The sequence below is a fragment of the Glycine soja genome, chromosome 3, assembly GCF_004193775.1.
Source record: "Glycine soja cultivar W05 chromosome 3, ASM419377v2, whole genome shotgun sequence".
NCBI classification, from domain to species: domain Eukaryota; kingdom Viridiplantae; phylum Streptophyta; class Magnoliopsida; order Fabales; family Fabaceae; genus Glycine; species Glycine soja.
In genome coordinates this window covers 40750947-40769051 of record NC_041004.1, presented here as the reverse complement: position 1 = coordinate 40769051, position 18105 = coordinate 40750947, and the positions used below count along the sequence as shown (strand labels likewise).

General features: G+C 32.9%; 3 protein-coding genes across 3 annotated transcripts; all 3 read left to right on the top strand.

The window, feature by feature from the left end:
* The first annotated feature begins 5414 nt into the window (after positions 1 to 5414).
* LOC114407037 (dirigent protein 17-like) lies at positions 5415 to 7081 on the top strand. Its single transcript, XM_028369955.1, has 2 exons — positions 5415 to 5562; positions 6339 to 7081. Exon 2 carries the CDS (start codon positions 6361 to 6363, stop codon positions 6838 to 6840), a length of 480 nt encoding a protein of 159 aa, XP_028225756.1. The 5' UTR covers positions 5415 to 5562; positions 6339 to 6360; the 3' UTR covers positions 6841 to 7081.
* A 2769-nt stretch (positions 7082 to 9850) lies between these two features.
* On the top strand, positions 9851 to 12200 carry LOC114407036 (protein ALUMINUM SENSITIVE 3-like). Its single transcript, XM_028369954.1, has 3 exons — positions 9851 to 10251; positions 10879 to 11124; positions 11723 to 12200. The coding sequence occupies exons 1-3, from the start codon at positions 9934 to 9936 to the stop codon at positions 12032 to 12034; spliced, it is 876 nt and encodes a 291-aa protein (XP_028225755.1). The 5' UTR covers positions 9851 to 9933; the 3' UTR covers positions 12035 to 12200.
* Positions 12201 to 13537: 1337 nt separating this feature from the next.
* On the top strand, positions 13538 to 17829 carry LOC114407034. Its single transcript, XM_028369953.1, has 4 exons — positions 13538 to 13709; positions 13821 to 13996; positions 16418 to 16613; positions 17326 to 17829. The coding sequence occupies exons 1-4, from the start codon at positions 13643 to 13645 to the stop codon at positions 17556 to 17558; spliced, it is 672 nt and encodes a 223-aa protein (XP_028225754.1). The 5' UTR covers positions 13538 to 13642; the 3' UTR covers positions 17559 to 17829.
* Positions 17830 to 18105: the final 276 nt, after the last annotated feature.

Sequence of the window (18105 nt, the reverse complement as noted above, 5' to 3'; positions counted from 1 at the left end):
AAAAGTGTACTATAAGATAAAGAGAAAAAATAAAATAAAATAAATATATTTTCGAGAATAAAATACACTCTCAATTGTTTATAAACTACTATTAATAATATAGTGACAAAAATGTAATGAGAATTTAGCAGATTAAATAATATGTATAAATTATTATAAACTTTTAACATTATCACAAAAAAATATATTGTGACAAAAGTAATTCAATGGTTCATTAATTTTTTACTTGAAATCCTCAAGTTTTCATTTTCAACTCAATATCTTCATAAATTGATTCAATGAAATTGTTTTAAACCTTCCATTCAAAACTCACTAATACAAGCATCAAGATGTTTGACCTAAAAAATATTTCTCCAATTTTCCCCTCTTAAACCCTAATCTCACTTCTTATAAATTCCTTTAAATTTGTTTTTCTTCAAAAATTCACTAAATAATGATTTCTAAACTTTTAAAAATGTTATTAAAACAAATTAATCCGTCGTCAACTCATCAAATATTTAGATAGAAAATGAGAATGTGAAGGTTAATATTAGGTAAAAGAAAGTCGTGGAGGAACTAATTAAATTTGCTTAATTTAAAGAGAGTAGACTTAATTAAGTTGAATAAACTTGGAGAACCAAAATCTCTATTGCTTATGATCGAGAGCTTTCCAACCCAACTAAAAACGTTCACTATAAAGCGCACCACAATATATGATTACATTAATTCATATCATAAATATGTTGTCTAAGCTAATTTCCATACATGTCGATCTACCGCTACTATAATTTAGTGCCATAGCAAGTGGCAATGCCCCGATCACTAGCTGGCCGGGTGGGAGATATTAAGATAAATATCATGGTGTGGGTAAAGGAAAGCTCGATCTATATATAATGTGATTTTGAAACTTTATATAATGAACCTCACCCAGTTGAAATCAAGATTTGGCCATGGACACATCCATCTCTTTCAAATGTTCAACTGAAGCAGTGCACCTAAAGTACTTGTTTATACTGGCCTAATGCTAGAAATGGGTTTCCAACTCCACCATTATCCAAAACAAATCAAGGAATTACCAGAAAAGTCAGTGTGCTTTTGGCATTTTTTATTGGTACAATTTTTGGTAGCTTTTATACCAGAAAAGAAGGATGATTAAGTAACTGATCAAAGGTTATATAGGATGGAGTTAGATATTTATAAATTATAGTTTTTATTTTATTTATGTTAAAATAATATAATGTTAATACTTGGATAATTGTTATCCACTAATTAATATTCTTTAGGTTATATAAGTGTATTTATCTTTACCTATGATCAATGAATAAAATATTTCAGTTTATATTTATTTTTGTAGTTCTTTTAATAGTAGAATGTTAGGAGTAGAGTAGTGTAAAGTAGACTTTGCTTCCTAACATATATACTCACGTAGAAAAGTAACTAAAATCCATAATCAATTTTAAGTTCCCAAAACCCATAACTGAAGTTCCCAGTCAATTTTTAATACCCCAAAGAATATGCATAGCTATTTTGCTGAGAAACAAAAAACAATATGCATAGCAGCAACATATACTATCCAACTAGCTAGCAGTGTATATTTTGAGAACATCAACAACTCTTGCATGTATTAATAATTCGTGTGTCCTTAAGCCTTTAATTTGTCGAAGTAATTTTAATGTTATTTCAAGCTTTTGATTAATTAAAAGAACTGCGTTGCAAGAATTGCTTCTTGCATGTTGAATATATTGCAAGCTTCGTCAATAATCCCTAATGAGCACAAGCTGCCAAAATTAATACTGCTGTAGTGCTGTTGCAACTGGGCCAGGTTGTATTCGATTATATATGTATCTATAGAAACTAAGTGCCAAACTAGAATCTTCATGAATATTTAGCATAAAAAGCGATATATATATATATATATATATATATATATATATATATATATATAATTACTATCCAAGTTGTTATGATTCTTCTTTAATATGACTTGTGAATTGTGATTGATAAAAAACCCAACTTAATTACTTTGTCATAAGTATGGCAATAAATAATGGCAGTTGCAACATAACATTTTGGTCTTAAAATTTTCTGACTACATAAGCTGATAAGCATGTACCTCTTTCCCTCCTCAGAGGAAGTAAGACTGCAAGTAAGTATGCGACAGAATTTGGTACAGGACAGGAAGCTCCCATTTGTTGAATTAAACCCAAGACTCACACATATATGCTGGGTTTTTGTAATTTGTACCATATACCAGAAAAAAATCATAGAAAAATTCAGGTACTTAATATATTCCTGGGTTTTCTATTTGATGGAATTATATATGCATGGCCATGTACCCTGAATTGAAATTACGTCATTTCATTTTCATCTCATTTCTTTTTTCAAAAAACTTTTACAGTCCGCATTACAATGCAAATGTGCAACCATCTTCGACTCTCATTTGTCAAACCATACACTGTCAACAGACTCACATGATTACTTGATTAGAAGTAAATCGTGCCACACCTTTTTTTGGCAGAACCCGGCATATTATTTCATAAAACCCAATCTTTAGGACATTCTATGGCGTTAGTTACAAGTCCAAACTTGACATAAGTAATTCTCAAACATATATTTTTTATTAGATAATATCTCGTTTCAATTGTTTTTATCAGAAAGTGTTATTTGTAGAATAATTCAGATCAGTATAATACTTTTTGAAATGATAAAAAAAATAGTGGTGATTAAATATTTTTTTTAATAAATAAATAAATAATACATGTAGTTTTGTTGTTATTCAATCACATCCGGTCACAAACCATATTTTTATAATGTTATTATTTTTAATATTTCAATCAACAAATATATATATATATATATATATATATATATATATATATATATATATATATATATATAAAAGGAAGCCACTATCAGCACATGGTGCCTTTGTGCCAACCAATCACATTGTAGCCATTATGATATTCACCAACCATTCTTGAAAGTTAATCTAACAACCATTCATTGTTGTTTTATGTATCAGCATATTGACAAAATCAACTACTGTTGCACCTTTAATTTCTCTAACTTCACCACCCGACATCCCCTGTTACTCCTTTTGCACGTGGTTGAATTCCGGCAATACCAGAATTTTGTTTCCTAGCATACCTGCATTTTTCCTTGCTTATCCACCATTCTACCGTTATCGTGATTCATTGCCCCAACAAGCAGAGACCCGGATTCATGCTCCACTGGACAAAAGAGTAGGAGAAAGACTTGTCAAATTCCTTAATCCACGTCCATGATTGGAACATTATTTCCTGTACTATTTTCTGCTTATCAAAGTGGCCACCGTTAAAAACAATGTTGTTCCTGTCCATAACACCCATGCAGTGCTGCACCATATGAACCTCCAACGTGCTTGTAATGACTTGTTCTCCAAAGGAATACGATGTTGCTAATAATGATATGGGAAATTAAGCAGTTTTAATACCCAGCCATGCATAACAATTTTTCAAATTTCGTCTACCCGCAAACACCCAAACGACAAATGTATTACAAATTCATTGGAATTTTGACAGAATAGGCAGCTCAAATCTCCATCTTCCCCAATTATGTTTCTTCTCATCAAGTTATCCCTACTAGTTAATCTGATTCTCATCATCCTCCATAGGAAAATGTTCACCTTAGGAGCAAGTTTCACTTTCCACATATCAACTAAAGTGTGCATTAATATTTGAATCCTCGATCCTTTCGCACAAAGCCTTATATGAAGACTTAACCCAGATTGTTCATGTGGCCACAACCAAGAATCCTCCGCTCCCTCAACCAACACGACCCCCCCACCCCCATAACTGTTCTCAACCATGTCACCCTACCACAAACCACTCTCTCCGCCAAGCACAATTCCACCTCCAGACTCCCTCATCTCACTACCCCATATTGAATTGGCTCCATACTCGTCCTTTTGAAGAGAATTTAAGAACAATCTTGGGTACTCACTTGCCAACGATTGATTTCCCACCCAAATATCCTTCCAAAACTGAGTTTTGTCTCCTTTTCCCACTTTCCTCACAACCATATCATCAAACCATTTGGACTCATTTAATCCACCACAAGTTTTACACAAATCCCTCCACCATATAGAAAATGATTTTGATATCTCCTCTTTTTCTAGACCCCTCCATCCCTCATAATGATCCCAACACACCACACCATAAACCTTCATTCTTTCTCCCTCATAAGCTCCCACCTTCATTTCGGCACAAGTGCTAAATTAAAACGAAAAGTACTTTTGATGCCAAGACCCCCTTTCTCTTTAGGAAGACACAAGTTGTCCCAACTTTTCCAACAAATTTTATTTTTTTCCTCTCATACCCACAAAAAATTTCTTTGGATTTGAATAAGACATTTACCCACCCTCCTAGGAATTCTAAAAAAAGACAAGAAAAACAAAGATAATGACAAAACGAAATTAATGAGACACACTCTCCCCGTCATACACAAAGTTTTATGTTTCCAACTAGACAAATTTTTGCATACTTATCAACAATAGGTTTCCTAGGGTTTGTACCTATGGCAATGGGGATACCTAAGTACACAAAAGAAAAATCTAAAGTCAAGCAATTCAACAATTGAGTATACATTTCCATGTTTTCAACCAGTACCCCAATGGTATCAAACCAGCTTTTAAAGAAAATTGACTTTAAGCCCGAAGACAAGCTCAAACCCTCTAAGCATGCTTTTGATAGTCACCACATTGACCAAAGTGGCTTCTCCAATAAAAATGGTATCATCCATATATTGTAAAAGGTTGATCGGAACTTTATGCTCTCCCACATGATAACTTGTGAATAAACTTCTTTATAGCTTCCCTCATCATTTCACTTAATCTTTCTGTCACAATCTTAAACTAGGATCAACGGATCTCCTTATCTAAGTCTTTTGTCATTACAAACTCCTTAATCAGACTTTCATTAACCACACCGTAACTCTACTACTCACCAAGCATCCCTCAATCCATCTCTCATAAAAGCTCAATTTATGAAGCATATATATTAGAAACTCCCCATTGATTGAATCATAATATTTTTCATAGTCCACCTTAAACATCAAACACTAAGAATGATCTAATTGATCAACAGTGTAATAATTTTACATTTATAGTTTATATTATTTAAGCTCCTTTTGAATTTAGTGATAAAAAACAAATATATGTGTTAATAATGCTATTATTTTTTAATTGGTATATATAATATAATTTTATCAAAAGCATAATGCATGTGCCAATAATACAATTAATAAAATGGAAATAAAAAAGATTTTTACTCATGAAAATGAATAAACAAAAAATATGGAAAAAGTTAACGACACCATAATGTCACAAAATTAATACTTACGTGGATAGTTATAATAAATATGTCTCTAACAAGAAAGTTACTATTTATCCAAAAATAAATAATCCCTTGTCACAGCTCACTCGGCAGTCAGCACCAACTTCTTGTTAGGGTTTTCAGAGCGTGCGAGGAGCAAGAGACAGTGCGGTTTGCAAATCCCATTCGGATGACCGAAACAACACACCAGAAGGTCGCTGGTCATTCACAGGTTCGTGTCTTGCGATATTACTCTCTTTCCCCTTTGATTCATTTCACTACACTCAAATTGAGTTTACTTCTGTTAAATAAAAAAAAATCAGAGATATAGTGAGACTTTTGTGCAATTCGAGTGCTTCTCTAATCTCACATAGAATCTAAACGAGATTTAACGAGGTTTAGGCTCTCTATTGAAGGCAAAACAAATTGATCCATTTTAGGTTCTGTAATTGTTATTCCTGCACCATCTTTTTCACTTTATATTTTTTACATTATCTTGAATAAAACAACTCTCGCAATTTTTGCAGCTAAGAAGCATATACACTTCTAACCAGTAGTTGAGTCTTCGACATGTATCCATGTTAGATGCGCAAAGGCTTCAAAAACCTTTAGTTGTATTTTTATAATTTTGTTCTTTTTACATTTTTAACATTTATGTCAGGCTCTGCAACCACGACTCTGGCCGCAATTTTGAGGTCTCGGCAACTGCCTTTGTGGTCATATTGGCCGCATTCATCTGTAATTTCCCACAACATCAAGGATTGCAACTAAACCACAATTTAAAACCTTGATTTATACTAATGGAATATGAATCCTTTGTTGTACTCGTGTGTTGTAGTTTTGCAGGAGCTGAAATGTTTTGCATGATCTGTTTAGTTCTTTGATTTATTTTGTCAAACACTAATTTTGTTAAATCATGTTCCGAGCCACAATCTTCATAAAGCTTTGGAGTGTAGACACAAGATTATCATTTCATGCATAATTTGATTGTTTACTGTTTTTCCGTAGATTTTGGGAACTTATTTTTGAAATGGAAGACAATGGAATTAAGCAGCAGTCAAATGCTTCAGCTGCAGGGGTTTATGAATTACCTGGAGAACCTGCTATTGTAATTAATGGGGTGCCTGACATAATCCCTGGTGGCTGCACCATTGCTCCCGGTAATGCTTCAAGCAAGGTTGAAATGCATGCGCCTTCAGGTTTGGGTGAATGGTTTGAAGGGAGGGATGTCCAAAAGTGGTTTATGGGAAGATATTTCTCAGGTATGGTAACTGATTTCGACAAAGATTCTGGGTGGTACAGGGTTCACTATGAAGATGGTGACTCAGAAGATCTTGATTGGCAAGAGTTGGAAGAGGTGCTTCTTCCTTTGGACGTTACAGTTCCGCTCAAGGCATTGGCACGGAGGATTGTCAGAAAAGACAAGAAATCTGTTCCTAAATCTGTTAAGAAGGAAGCTGCTCATTCACAAAATCCCCAAATCAAAAGAAGTACAACAAAAGGAAAGTAGATCATAGATGAAATTTTAGTGGTTTGTAGATATCAATTGCATAGCATGCTGAACAGTTCTGAAAACGCTCAACTGAAAGAGCAATTAATTTATTTTTTTTGTTATAGCAGTGGGGACTGTTTGTTTTGTAGTTAGGGAATTGATCCCAAGGAGAATTCCAAAGCTTGTTGTAGTGATGATTGAAAATTGTTTTACCTGGTGAATTACATTACTATAATGGCAACAACAAGATTTTCTATGATACTGTGTTCTGTGTAAATATAGTTGCAAGATAGTATTCCTCGTAACAATATATTAACACCAAAGATTAAGGAAAGAATCAAGTCAAAGATTTTATGTTATTAACAACTAGAAAATTGAGAATTAGCATGTTTGATTCAACATTATGAATGTGATTCGTGGTATACGAGTATATATACATTTCTATTGCGCCAAAGAAATGACAGCTTTATTTCGTAAGGTGACGCGAAATCAGAAGGTCAAGTTTGCCTTCCCCTTATCACCTGATGTAGTATATGTATTGGTGCTCAAAGTAACTTGAGTGAGAATCACTTCCTTCCTCAAATATAAAGGATTTTCTAAAAGCAACGTCAAAACATTATTGACATATAAAGGATTCTCTAAACCAACTATTTGGGCCTGAACAAAACAAAGGGTTGTTTCTGGATTCATCGTAGTCCTTTTATTTTTATGACAACTGATTTTTTTTTTTCCATTGCCCTCAGCCTGAAAGAAAAGTGTATAGATACGTGCTGATTGCCTAGCGAACCTTGAGCTGTAAGGTTCTTTACTTCTTTTGCAAGTGTTTATATTCGACTCTCTTCCCCAGTTCGCCTCTTTTCTGTAAACTGTTAACAATATTGAGTTGAAGGAAAAGACAGATAAAGGGAATTTAGAGAATGAGGGGTAATTAACTATTCAATTAACAAATTAATCAAGCATAATAAATCACCTAGACAAAGCTAGTTCATAAATCTAACAATGTTTATAAGACAAATTAAAAGTATTGTCCTATGAATGAAATCCAATTTTATGAAAACGTATTCAATAAAAACAAAATCAGTTTTTCATAGTTCAGCTCCCTTGATTGTTAAATTAAATAAACTAGATAAAGGAAAGAAAGATGAATACAGAGGTTTATATAGATTAGAAGAGCTGTTATGTAATAGGAACTCTAAACACACAAAAAGTACGAATAACTAACGTGGAGTGTATCATAACGCTTTGAATAAAGTGTTTTTTCCCTTTGGACAACTATCATTTAAAATTAAAATAAACTATGTTTTTATAAAAAGGAAATAGAGATCGTCCAAAGACATGCGTGTTCTCTAGCTAAAATATGGTCTTAGCACTAAAACGTCCAAAGCATAAGTTTTTTAATTGAACTGTTCAATACTCGTATTTTATAAAATGTGTCCAAGGTGTGCTCTTAAGCAATATCTTTAACCTTCTTTTCTGCATGATAATTAACTATATTAGATGACATGCTTTATGCATCAATCAATGAGAAATGTTATTGAAAATTGGCTAAGTGCTTTGATATGTTAATGAAAATTGAAAATTGGCATTTTTTTGCTTTCTTTTGACTAAGATGGAGTCATGGAGACTCTAACTTGTAGGATATGTCATATGACTTCATACTCTTCATGATGCCTTAAAGTTTTAAGGGTATCCTTATTAGATGAAATTTGTGACAGATGAAGTTTTGGGTACTCTAATAGAAAAAGCGAGTTATAAAAGTCATTAAACTATGTAGTACATGAAAGTCATTAATCTTCATCAAAATATAACCAATCTTATGTCTTATTATTATTATTATTAAAATTAAAACTAAGGCTTTCATCATCTTAAACCAAACATTAAGTAAAAACATAATGTGACGAAAGATAAGAGTACAATTTATCTAATTGATAGTTGACATCTGAAGGGTGACGTATATTATTAAGATTTTGTTTTATATTTTTTAATAGAAACAAAACAATAATGTCTCGGATTTTGTTTTGATACAATTCCTCTCTTTCATTAGTGAGATCCTCTTTTATTTCTCCTGCAGATTTTTTTTGTACCCGAGATCTTGATCATGTAAGCTATGAATAACTAATTCAACAGTTAAGATCTTTACAAAATTAATATTATGATACCAGAACAGAATAATTAATTCAACGGTTAAGATCTTGAGAGAATATTTGATCGAACGAACTGAGATTCATGTTAAATGTTGAAGAAAAAAGAATATCACATGTATAAGCTGCGATGACATGTGCTTGCACAATCCAGAGTACCTAAACCAAAAGGAAAAGGATAACAGTGACCCACAAAACGAAAGCCACAACATTTCCGTAAACTCACCACGACCCAGTTAAAACAAATAAAAATTAATTAAAATAAAATGAACTCAAAAGGGCTAAACTAAAAAGCTGAAAGACTTTGTCATACTTCCACTAACATGCGCCGTTCCAAACCGCATTTGGACAATAGGTTGAGCTGCAAGTTTAACTAGTAAATACCCCACTACGCATAACTGTTTATGAAATTCAATTGCTTGTTTTTGAACTTTGAGATCGATATTTTGAAAGGCAAAATAATTTAAGAGAAAATAGGCTATTGCACACTGATAATCTAATTACTAATTACATCCTAATTCAATCACAATATAAAATTATTTTACTCTATTTCTTATTCTTTGCAGGTGAAAAATAGTTCCCGAACACTCTAGAAAACTTTTTTTACTTTACTTTTTTAGCATTTTTATTTGATTTTTTCAATTTATTTTCTTAACTAGAATAAAATGTGTAAAATAATATAATGTATGTGGCTGGGGTCCCACGATGATATTAGCCGTGAATTGTGATTGATCAGAAATGAAATTTAATAGTTAAAAAAATGATAAGTAAACTAAGAAAGTGCCAAAATAGTGCTGATCGGAATGAATCTGTTGCTGTGTCACGCCAGAGGCAAAGGTTAGTGACTCCACGTGGTGACACACATTCTGGGGAAGGTCGTTTCTGACTTTGCCCTTTCACATATACATAATACATGTTGTGATTAAAGCAACGTTTACTCTCCCTCCACTCCCCAGCTAGCTAGCGTATCATGGAATCTAATTTCTTCTTTAAAACCAATATGCTAACTCTGAACCACTCATTGCAGCATGAAATAGAGGTCCCTTTAGTTGGCACGGATTGGTCATGGATGATGGAGTTCCTGAAGGGTATGGTGAAGCCAGTGGCTGCCACTGCAGTGGTGTGTTTGGCTGTGGCCTTGTCCTTCTACCAGAAGCTGGGGCTGGAGCTAGAGATGGTTGTTGCCATTGTGAGGGCATTTATTCAACTTTCTATCATTGGCTTTGTGTTGGAGTTCATTTTCCGCCAGGACAACGCTGGATGGATCCTCCTAGCATACCTTTTCATGGTCTGTACTCCACTCTTCATTCTTAATTTCTTAACCTATTTATGTTCCATAATAACATCTTATATATCCATTTTCTTCGTTTTGGATGTACATGTCCAGAGATTAATTTCATATGACAAAGTTCAATTTTTGAATTTATGTTGTCTTACCTCTAATGGTTAATCTTATTTGAGATACTAAATATTTTATGATATATTTTTTTTATTTTGCTTACCCATGATATTGGTATGAATTAAGTAGTTTCTATCAGAATATATTTCTAGAGATCTTCCTGTTAAGCAAAAGATATCGAATTACATTTAAATTTGTGTTCTTAGATTGTTTCATTCATGGTGTTATTTTGTGTGTTATCTATCCTTTGATCCTCGTTGTTGTGTAAAAAGGATTTTTCCCAACAATTAATTATTATCCTGATTTGATCGATTAATGTTTTGTCTTTCTGTGATATGTACATGTACATATATCTGGATGGCATCCGTAACATATATAGAGTTAATAAAAGATGAATTAATTTTAGAAGCCTTTTCCTAAGCAATGTATATATTTGTCTATAAAGACATTGAATAAGATAAGTGAGTATCTTGTTAAATTTCTATCGATAAAAAATGCATATAATTGTCCTTGCAGGTATCAATAGCGGGTTACACTGCGGGTCAGCGTGCGAAACATGTTCCTCGTGGGAAGTATGTGGCAGGGGCCTCCATTCTCACAGGAACTGCAGTGACCATGTTGGTGCTGGTAGCTTTGAGCGTGTTCCCTTTCACTCCTAGATATATCATACCTGTGGCTGGCATGATGGTTGGGAACTCAATGACAGTTACCGGTGTTACCATGAAAAGACTCAGAGACGACATCAAAACTCAAATGAACTTGGTATGTCTTAGTTGTACTCGTCCGTATCCTTCTAATAATAAATTTATAAACTAGTTTGAACAGATCATTGAGTTTGAACAGATCCACACACGCAACAAACAAAAAAAATTATAAGTCAATGAAAAATCTCCAGCTCTTTTAGCCGCAACCACTAATTTAAAGTTCTTCGTTTCGTATTTAAAATAAAATTCTCTGGTTGAAGATTATAGTTAAGAATTGATTTGACTTATGAAACTTTTTTTATAATTTTTTAATAATTTGAAATGGAGCCTTATAATTTTTTTGATGATTAATTATCACTTTTTGTGCAATCATTTAATAATTGTTTTTATTTTTAAAAAAATATTTGTACAATGATTTTTTCTTTTTAAGATTTTTTTTCTCATCAATTCATCATCATGTAAAATATCTATTAAATTTGTTAATGACTAGAATCTCACAAATCATTTTTAGTGAAATATTTTTTTTCATGCATAATAAGGTTGAAACACACACGACAAGTGATTTGATAGGCTTTAGGGTTAACATTTATTTGTAATAGGTGTGGATGAGTAAATTGAGAGGGATGAATGAAAGAGTGTATTAATTTGTATTTCAGGTAGAGACAGCATTGTCTCTTGGTGCAACCCCACGACAAGCAACGCATGAACAAGTGAAAAGGGCTCTGATATTGGCCCTTTCTCCGGTGGTGGACAACACCAAAACAGTGGGTCTAATATCCCTTCCTGGGGCAATGACTGGTCTCATTATGGGAGGGGCATCGCCGTTGGAAGCAATTCAACTACAGATTGTGGTGATGAATATGATGATTGGTGCAGCAACTGTTAGCAGCATAATGGCTACATACCTCTGTTGGCCAGCATTCTTCACCAAGGCCTACCAATTGGAAACCAAAGTCTTCTCAAGTTGATTCCACCTAACTTGAATCGGTGATTTCGAGTTCAGTAGAATTGAATTTGTTGAATTTTGAATTGTTAAAAGTGGTTAGATGAATTTTGTGTAAATCAAAATGATCTTACACTCTTCAAATATGGATTTAGCTCATTAAAAATACGCGGGTATTTGATTGCACTTCATGATCGTATATAGCTACGCCAATCTTCTAAAAAAACATGAAACTTACAGGCTTTATCTTCTCAATAGTCACACGTCATATATATCAAAATGTAAGCGATTCATTTTAAAAGATAAATTAAGTTATTTCAATTGTTAATGAGAAAACTAATATATATTATATGTGCATGTATAATAAATTATAAATGTATATATCTATCAAAACCTAAAAGCTTACTTATAATCAATCTGTTTTTTTTTTTTGACATAATCAATCATAGTTTAATATTACGGTACTCAACAAGATTGGTTTTATTTTCAGTACAAAAAAAGATTGGTTTTTATTTAAAACATCAAATATTTCTGGATCAAATTATTTTCCAACTCCAAGTTTTTTTTATATTGTTAGAATAAATCATATTGAAAAGGAAATATTCATTTTATGTATATTTATATTTTTTGATAAAGATTAATGATCATTTTTAATAGAATTATTTTCTATCAATATCATGATCAGAAAAAAAATATTTTATATATAAAAAAATTTATATTTGTTAAATTCAAAAGGCATTCTTTATAATAACTTATTTATAATTTGTATACAATCAATTTTAACACAAAATTGATCATCAAAAGAATTTTTTTAAGTTAATATAAATACACATAAAGTTCAATTTAGATAAATTTCTCAACAAATGCTTTTTTTAAGATAAAAATATAAAATAAATTAAACATTTTTATATGTTAACATTTATATATATATCTATACACTTTATTTATAAAAGAAATACTTTCATCTAATTTCTTTAAAATTTAAACTACATATGACTCAAACTAATTAAAATTTTAACTAAATCAAATGTAATTCAGTTATATAATCAAACTTAAAAATAAACTCAACCTATGTATTCAGTAAAATAAATAAATTTAATCAAATATTTGACAACTTTGACCTGAAATAAAACTCAAGTCCTTTGCCTCCCCGAATTATTCCTTCAAAACTTTGGTAGGGAAAATTTTTTTGTTTCATGAGAATTTTAGACAGAAATTTTAGTTTTTATGTTTAATATTTATTTTTAAAAAATTATCATTTATGGGAAATGATATTTTTTGGAAATACTTTTTAAACAGTTTCCACGAAAAAAAAAATTCATGAGAGGTGAAAATCTTATGAGTTTAATTGTTCTTATACTACAATAAAATTATCACATTACTCTTATTACATTAAGATAAATAATAAAAACATTACATAAATTTTTTGATTATCAGAAAATTGATTTAAAATGAGAAATGATATTTATACAACAAAATACACCACTGAGAGAGAGAAAAAGACTACAGACCGTAAGAAATAAAAATTAAGCAGTCGCGATCACCCGCGCCACAATCTTAAACGCTGTCGTTTAACCTTCGAATCTGAAATTGTCCCTCCACCTTGGTCCTTCCTTAATCAACCTGTGTTGCCATGTCCATGTCGCGCAATTCTCTTCTCCTTCTTTTCACCTTCATATTCTTCTTCACCTATTTCCCAGGTTATTTTCCAATTTTCCCTTCACACAAACTCGCACCTTTATTCTTTTATTTATTTGTGTGTTTATAGTTTTGGTGAAACCCAACGTAACGCGTACATGTTGGTAGCACAGGATTGATTATATCTGCGGACATGACGCTGAGCTCGATTGAGATCTTCACAACCCACGAGTTGCTTAAAGCCACTCCAACTGTCTATTTTCTGTGCAAAGGGGACAACAAAACTGAATTGCCTGACATCAAAAAACCACATCTCTTATATTCTTTTAAGGGTGAAGAGTCTTGGCAGGTTCTTTTTACGGCTTTTCCTTAACCGTGTCTGTTGTTTATGATCATTCTGGATTTTTATTTTTTTCTAATTGAGCATGCCTATCTAAGTCATAAGATTTTATTTTTTTAGGAATGACCAAATGAATTGTAATTCTCATTGTTCAGAAAAAATGTCACTTGTATGGAAAGATTCCCTGAGCTAGGATGCATCCGTAATAGCTCTATATACTGCTAAAATTACAGAAAAATAATTGTTAGGTAGTTATTCAGTTATGTTGATGCTTCCACTCAATTCTCCTGTTTTGTTGGGGAAATTCAACACAAAATGTTTGGTGGATTATTCCATTAGATGCACAAAACTGAGGAATCAGAATTTCATATCCATTATTTGTACGAATCTAATTCACTTATGCTTCATGTTGAGTTTCAGCCATAAGTCCATAACAACAAAATTCTAAATATGATGCTGGCCTGCTTTACTTCAGCTTTGGATTTCAACTATATAATGTATACAAATCTACTGAAATCATCCAACTCAGTCAAGAAATACTTGTGTCCATTAAATAGAAGCAATGGACAAGGGACCCCATATATCAAAATATAGCAATTCAAATCTCTGAGAAGCTTTATTGTGACTAAGAGTATATGGTAATCTCTTCTGCTTAGCATAATGACATACATCACACTTCTTATTGACTGAAAGGAAAGAGTAAAGAAAGACTACTTACTTATTAAGGACATTCTCTAATGTTACAAGTGTCCCAGCAGGAGTGTGACAATGCAATCTTGGCTCAGGTATGGCAACAGAAACATTTTTATGTACACATAGAACTTCAGCTTGATTTTCATCAATCACCAAGTGATATAGCCCTTCAACTTGATCAGCAGAATGCACTCAGACTCATGAAATTGGAGAGTACAACTCAAAAAATGACAAAGCTTAGACTCTGAAATAAGATTGAATGTAAATTGTTTTGTAGTTGTTCATTAACCACAACTTCATCCTTTGACTCAGTTTTCTGCAGTTGTTGTGTAGCATTTGCTACAAGTTGAACACCTTTCCCATAATTTGGTGGGAAACCATGCTTTCTATAGCATGTTTCACTGGTGTGTCCAGTTTTCCTACAGTATATACAACCCCAGTTCAAATTTCTTCCAATATAATTGTTGCTATTTGCTCGTCTTCCTTGGCCTTGTGGCTTTCGAGTATCAAGGAGTCTCAACTGCACTGACCAGAACCTTTGAATCATCAAGATTAGCAAGATTTCCTTGCCTTTCTTGTTGCAACACCACGGAGTGGTGGAAATGGATCCACCAATGACTCGCGATTTTAAAACAGAGAATTGGTCACTGAATCCTGTTAAGAACTGGATGACTTGATCTTGAAGTTGGAACATGTGTGCATTTCTCATGGATACACATGAACTTAGATCCAGAGAACTACAAGTTGGAACCGGTCTTTGGCTCTCAAGTTCCTTCTGTAGAACCTTCAACTCAGTGAAAATTTTAGTCACTGACATTGAGCCTTGCTTCAATCCATTTATCTGTTGCTGAATTTCAGATATGTGAATGAGATTGCCTTGAGAGAGTCATTCTCTCTAGTCCTTCCACACATCTATTGCATTCATAATCCAACAATCCTATGATTGATAACATAGACCTAACTCCAATGAAACGTCAATACTTCCATCGACAAATCTGAATTGGTTCTTCCCATTCAACGCTCTTTGCATTGATCTGAGCCAGGCATGGTAGTTTGCTCCGTTCAATGGTGGAGTCACGACAATAGAGAAGGTCCATCATAATGGATTCTGCTAGAGATCAATAATTCCATTGCTAGTGTTTGATAAACATTAGTTTGAGTTGTGTGATCCATGTCAGAGTGTACAACAGAGCTCTATGAGTGGAGCTCTGATTCCATCATATGGAAGTGATTGTAGAAAATAGGAGTGACCAAACCAAATGAATTATTATTCTCATTATTCAGCAATATGTCACTTGTACAGTATTTAGTGAAAAGGGACTATTGCAATATGCAATTCCCTGAGGTAAGATGCATCCTATAACAGCTCAGCATACAGTTAAAATTACAAAAGAATACTGGTAGGTATTATTCAGTTATGTTGAGCTGGTTAGATAGTTATTTGGCAATGATGACCTGGCCCATCAGCTTTTAGCTCAGGTAACAACATGGTTTATGATAAATTGGTTGATTGAAATCCTTGCCTCTTTAGCCAAACAACAGTTATTTTTTAATTTAGGCAGCTAGCTCATCTCATTATTTTATATGTATGTTACTTACAAAAAAACAACTATTATATGTATGTTAGGGGTTTGCTTAGTAACCTGAAGCTTACTCATTAAATTCAAGCGGCTTTGCATTTGTAATTACCAGTGTTAGTTTTGGAGCAACTACTGAGATTTTGCCTTTTGGTTCCAGCCTTTAACTAATTTCTCAGGTAAAAAGTGCAAGAGATGTGGAATCTATGAGGAAGACATTTTTTCAGATGATGTGTTTGATGAGTGGGAATTTTGTCCTTCTGATTTTACCACCCCTGATGGAAGATACGCCCACTTCAAGGAAAAAGAATTCAATGCTAGTTTTCTGTGTCCAGAGTGCTTATCTTTTTCTGGTGGTGAGTTTCTTGCTACCTTTTTTCTTTGAAAACTCCTCTTACGGATATCATGCTATTAGACTTTGCAAACAACAGTGTGATAGTAGTTGTGACATATATGATGCCAATGCAACAAATATAAAGTCATCAAAAGAAATCAATTTCAACTTTGATGGTTCTTTTAACTCTAGATGGTGCTTACAGTTCAATTTTGCAGTTATGTTTTTAAAAAATTTGATTTAGTTAAGTATTTAAATTATCAGAGAGCAAGTAACCTCAATTATCTAAGTATTTAAATTAACTATAGCAGATGATTTAGTTAAGAATCTAAAGAAATAAAAAGTTATCCTGACTCCCCCAGCCCCTTAAACAGTATTGATTGAACACAAGGTGCATAGGATTATTTATCTTAAACTTCAAATTAGTATGCTATGTATCTTCAATATTATTACCTTTGGTCTGATCCCACCTTGTGGGATAACGCTTGATTAGTGTTGATACTATCAGTTTATCACCTTGTGTCTGAAAGACTTTTTTCTTCAATGTTGATTCGTTTTGTTCTTGTGGATCTGTGAATTAGTGGGATTGCTCAAATTAACTTTGTTCCAATTCCTTGCATTTCTGAATCAACCTTTCATGTTGTTTCCCAAATTATTTTTCTTGTGTATGCTTGCATCTATACTTGCTAATATTTGCAATTTTATGTTTGCAAAAACTGTGTTCATGTGTGTAGTTTCTGTCTCTGCACCACCTGCCGAGAATGACAATCCCAATAAAAAAGGAATGAATGTAGCAGTTATCATTTTGCTAAGTATTTTGGGCTCAACCATATTGATTCTGGGAATGTTGGGTACATACAAGTATTGGCAAAAGAGGAAGAGGGAGCAGGATCAGGCTCGGTTTTTGAAGCTCTTTGAAGAAGGAGATGATATTGAGGATGAGCTCGGCCTTGGCACTATAATATGACAGCAAACAAAATACCCCCTGTACAGTAGGTTTTCCTCACAATTTTGTTCAAGAAAATGGATGAGAAAATATTTTTTTATTTGACATGCAACTTACACTATAAGAGATAGTCGTCAAAGTGGACAGCAATATGTTGTTGTTCATATCACCTGTACATACTACACATTTTCATATGGCTCTTTTTGGACTTCATCTAACAGAAAATGCTATAACAATCTAGTAAAAACTAAGGTTTCAATGATTCCTCCATCTTCAATGGAGATTAAAAGAATACATTATGCAACTTATACACGTGTGTGCCTCTACCTGTGGAACCAAAGCTCAGATGCTGGTTAGGCACTGTATGTGAGTTCATACTGTGATCTGATGATGGTGTGAGATTACTCGGTTATGATAAAAGGAGTAGCAACTCATGAACCAATCCTTGAGGTAAATGACAGGATGTTAAAATTTAAAATGGTCTAGATTTGAAAATTGAATCCAAGTTCTTGTTTGCTGAGGTTCCTTGTTGACTAGAAATAAAACTTCAACAGAGAGAAAAAGGTTT

Coding starts and splice junctions, on each gene's coding strand:
- LOC114407036 (XM_028369954.1), top strand. CDS start 9,934: ATGGAATCTAATTTCTTCTTTAAAACCAATATGCTAACTCTGAACCAC. Junction 10,252..10,878: donor TCCTAGCATACCTTTTCATG/GTCTGTACTCCA, acceptor TTGTCCTTGCAG/GTATCAATAGCGGGTTACAC. Junction 11,125..11,722: donor TCAAAACTCAAATGAACTTG/GTATGTCTTAGT, acceptor TTTGTATTTCAG/GTAGAGACAGCATTGTCTCT.
- LOC114407037 (XM_028369955.1), top strand. CDS start 6,361: ATGGAAGACAATGGAATTAAGCAGCAGTCAAATGCTTCAGCTGCAGGG.
- LOC114407034 (XM_028369953.1), top strand. CDS start 13,643: ATGTCCATGTCGCGCAATTCTCTTCTCCTTCTTTTCACCTTCATATTC. Junction 13,710..13,820: donor CTTCTTCACCTATTTCCCAG/GTTATTTTCCAA, acceptor TTGGTAGCACAG/GATTGATTATATCTGCGGAC. Junction 16,614..17,325: donor GTGCTTATCTTTTTCTGGTG/GTGAGTTTCTTG, acceptor TCATGTGTGTAG/TTTCTGTCTCTGCACCACCT.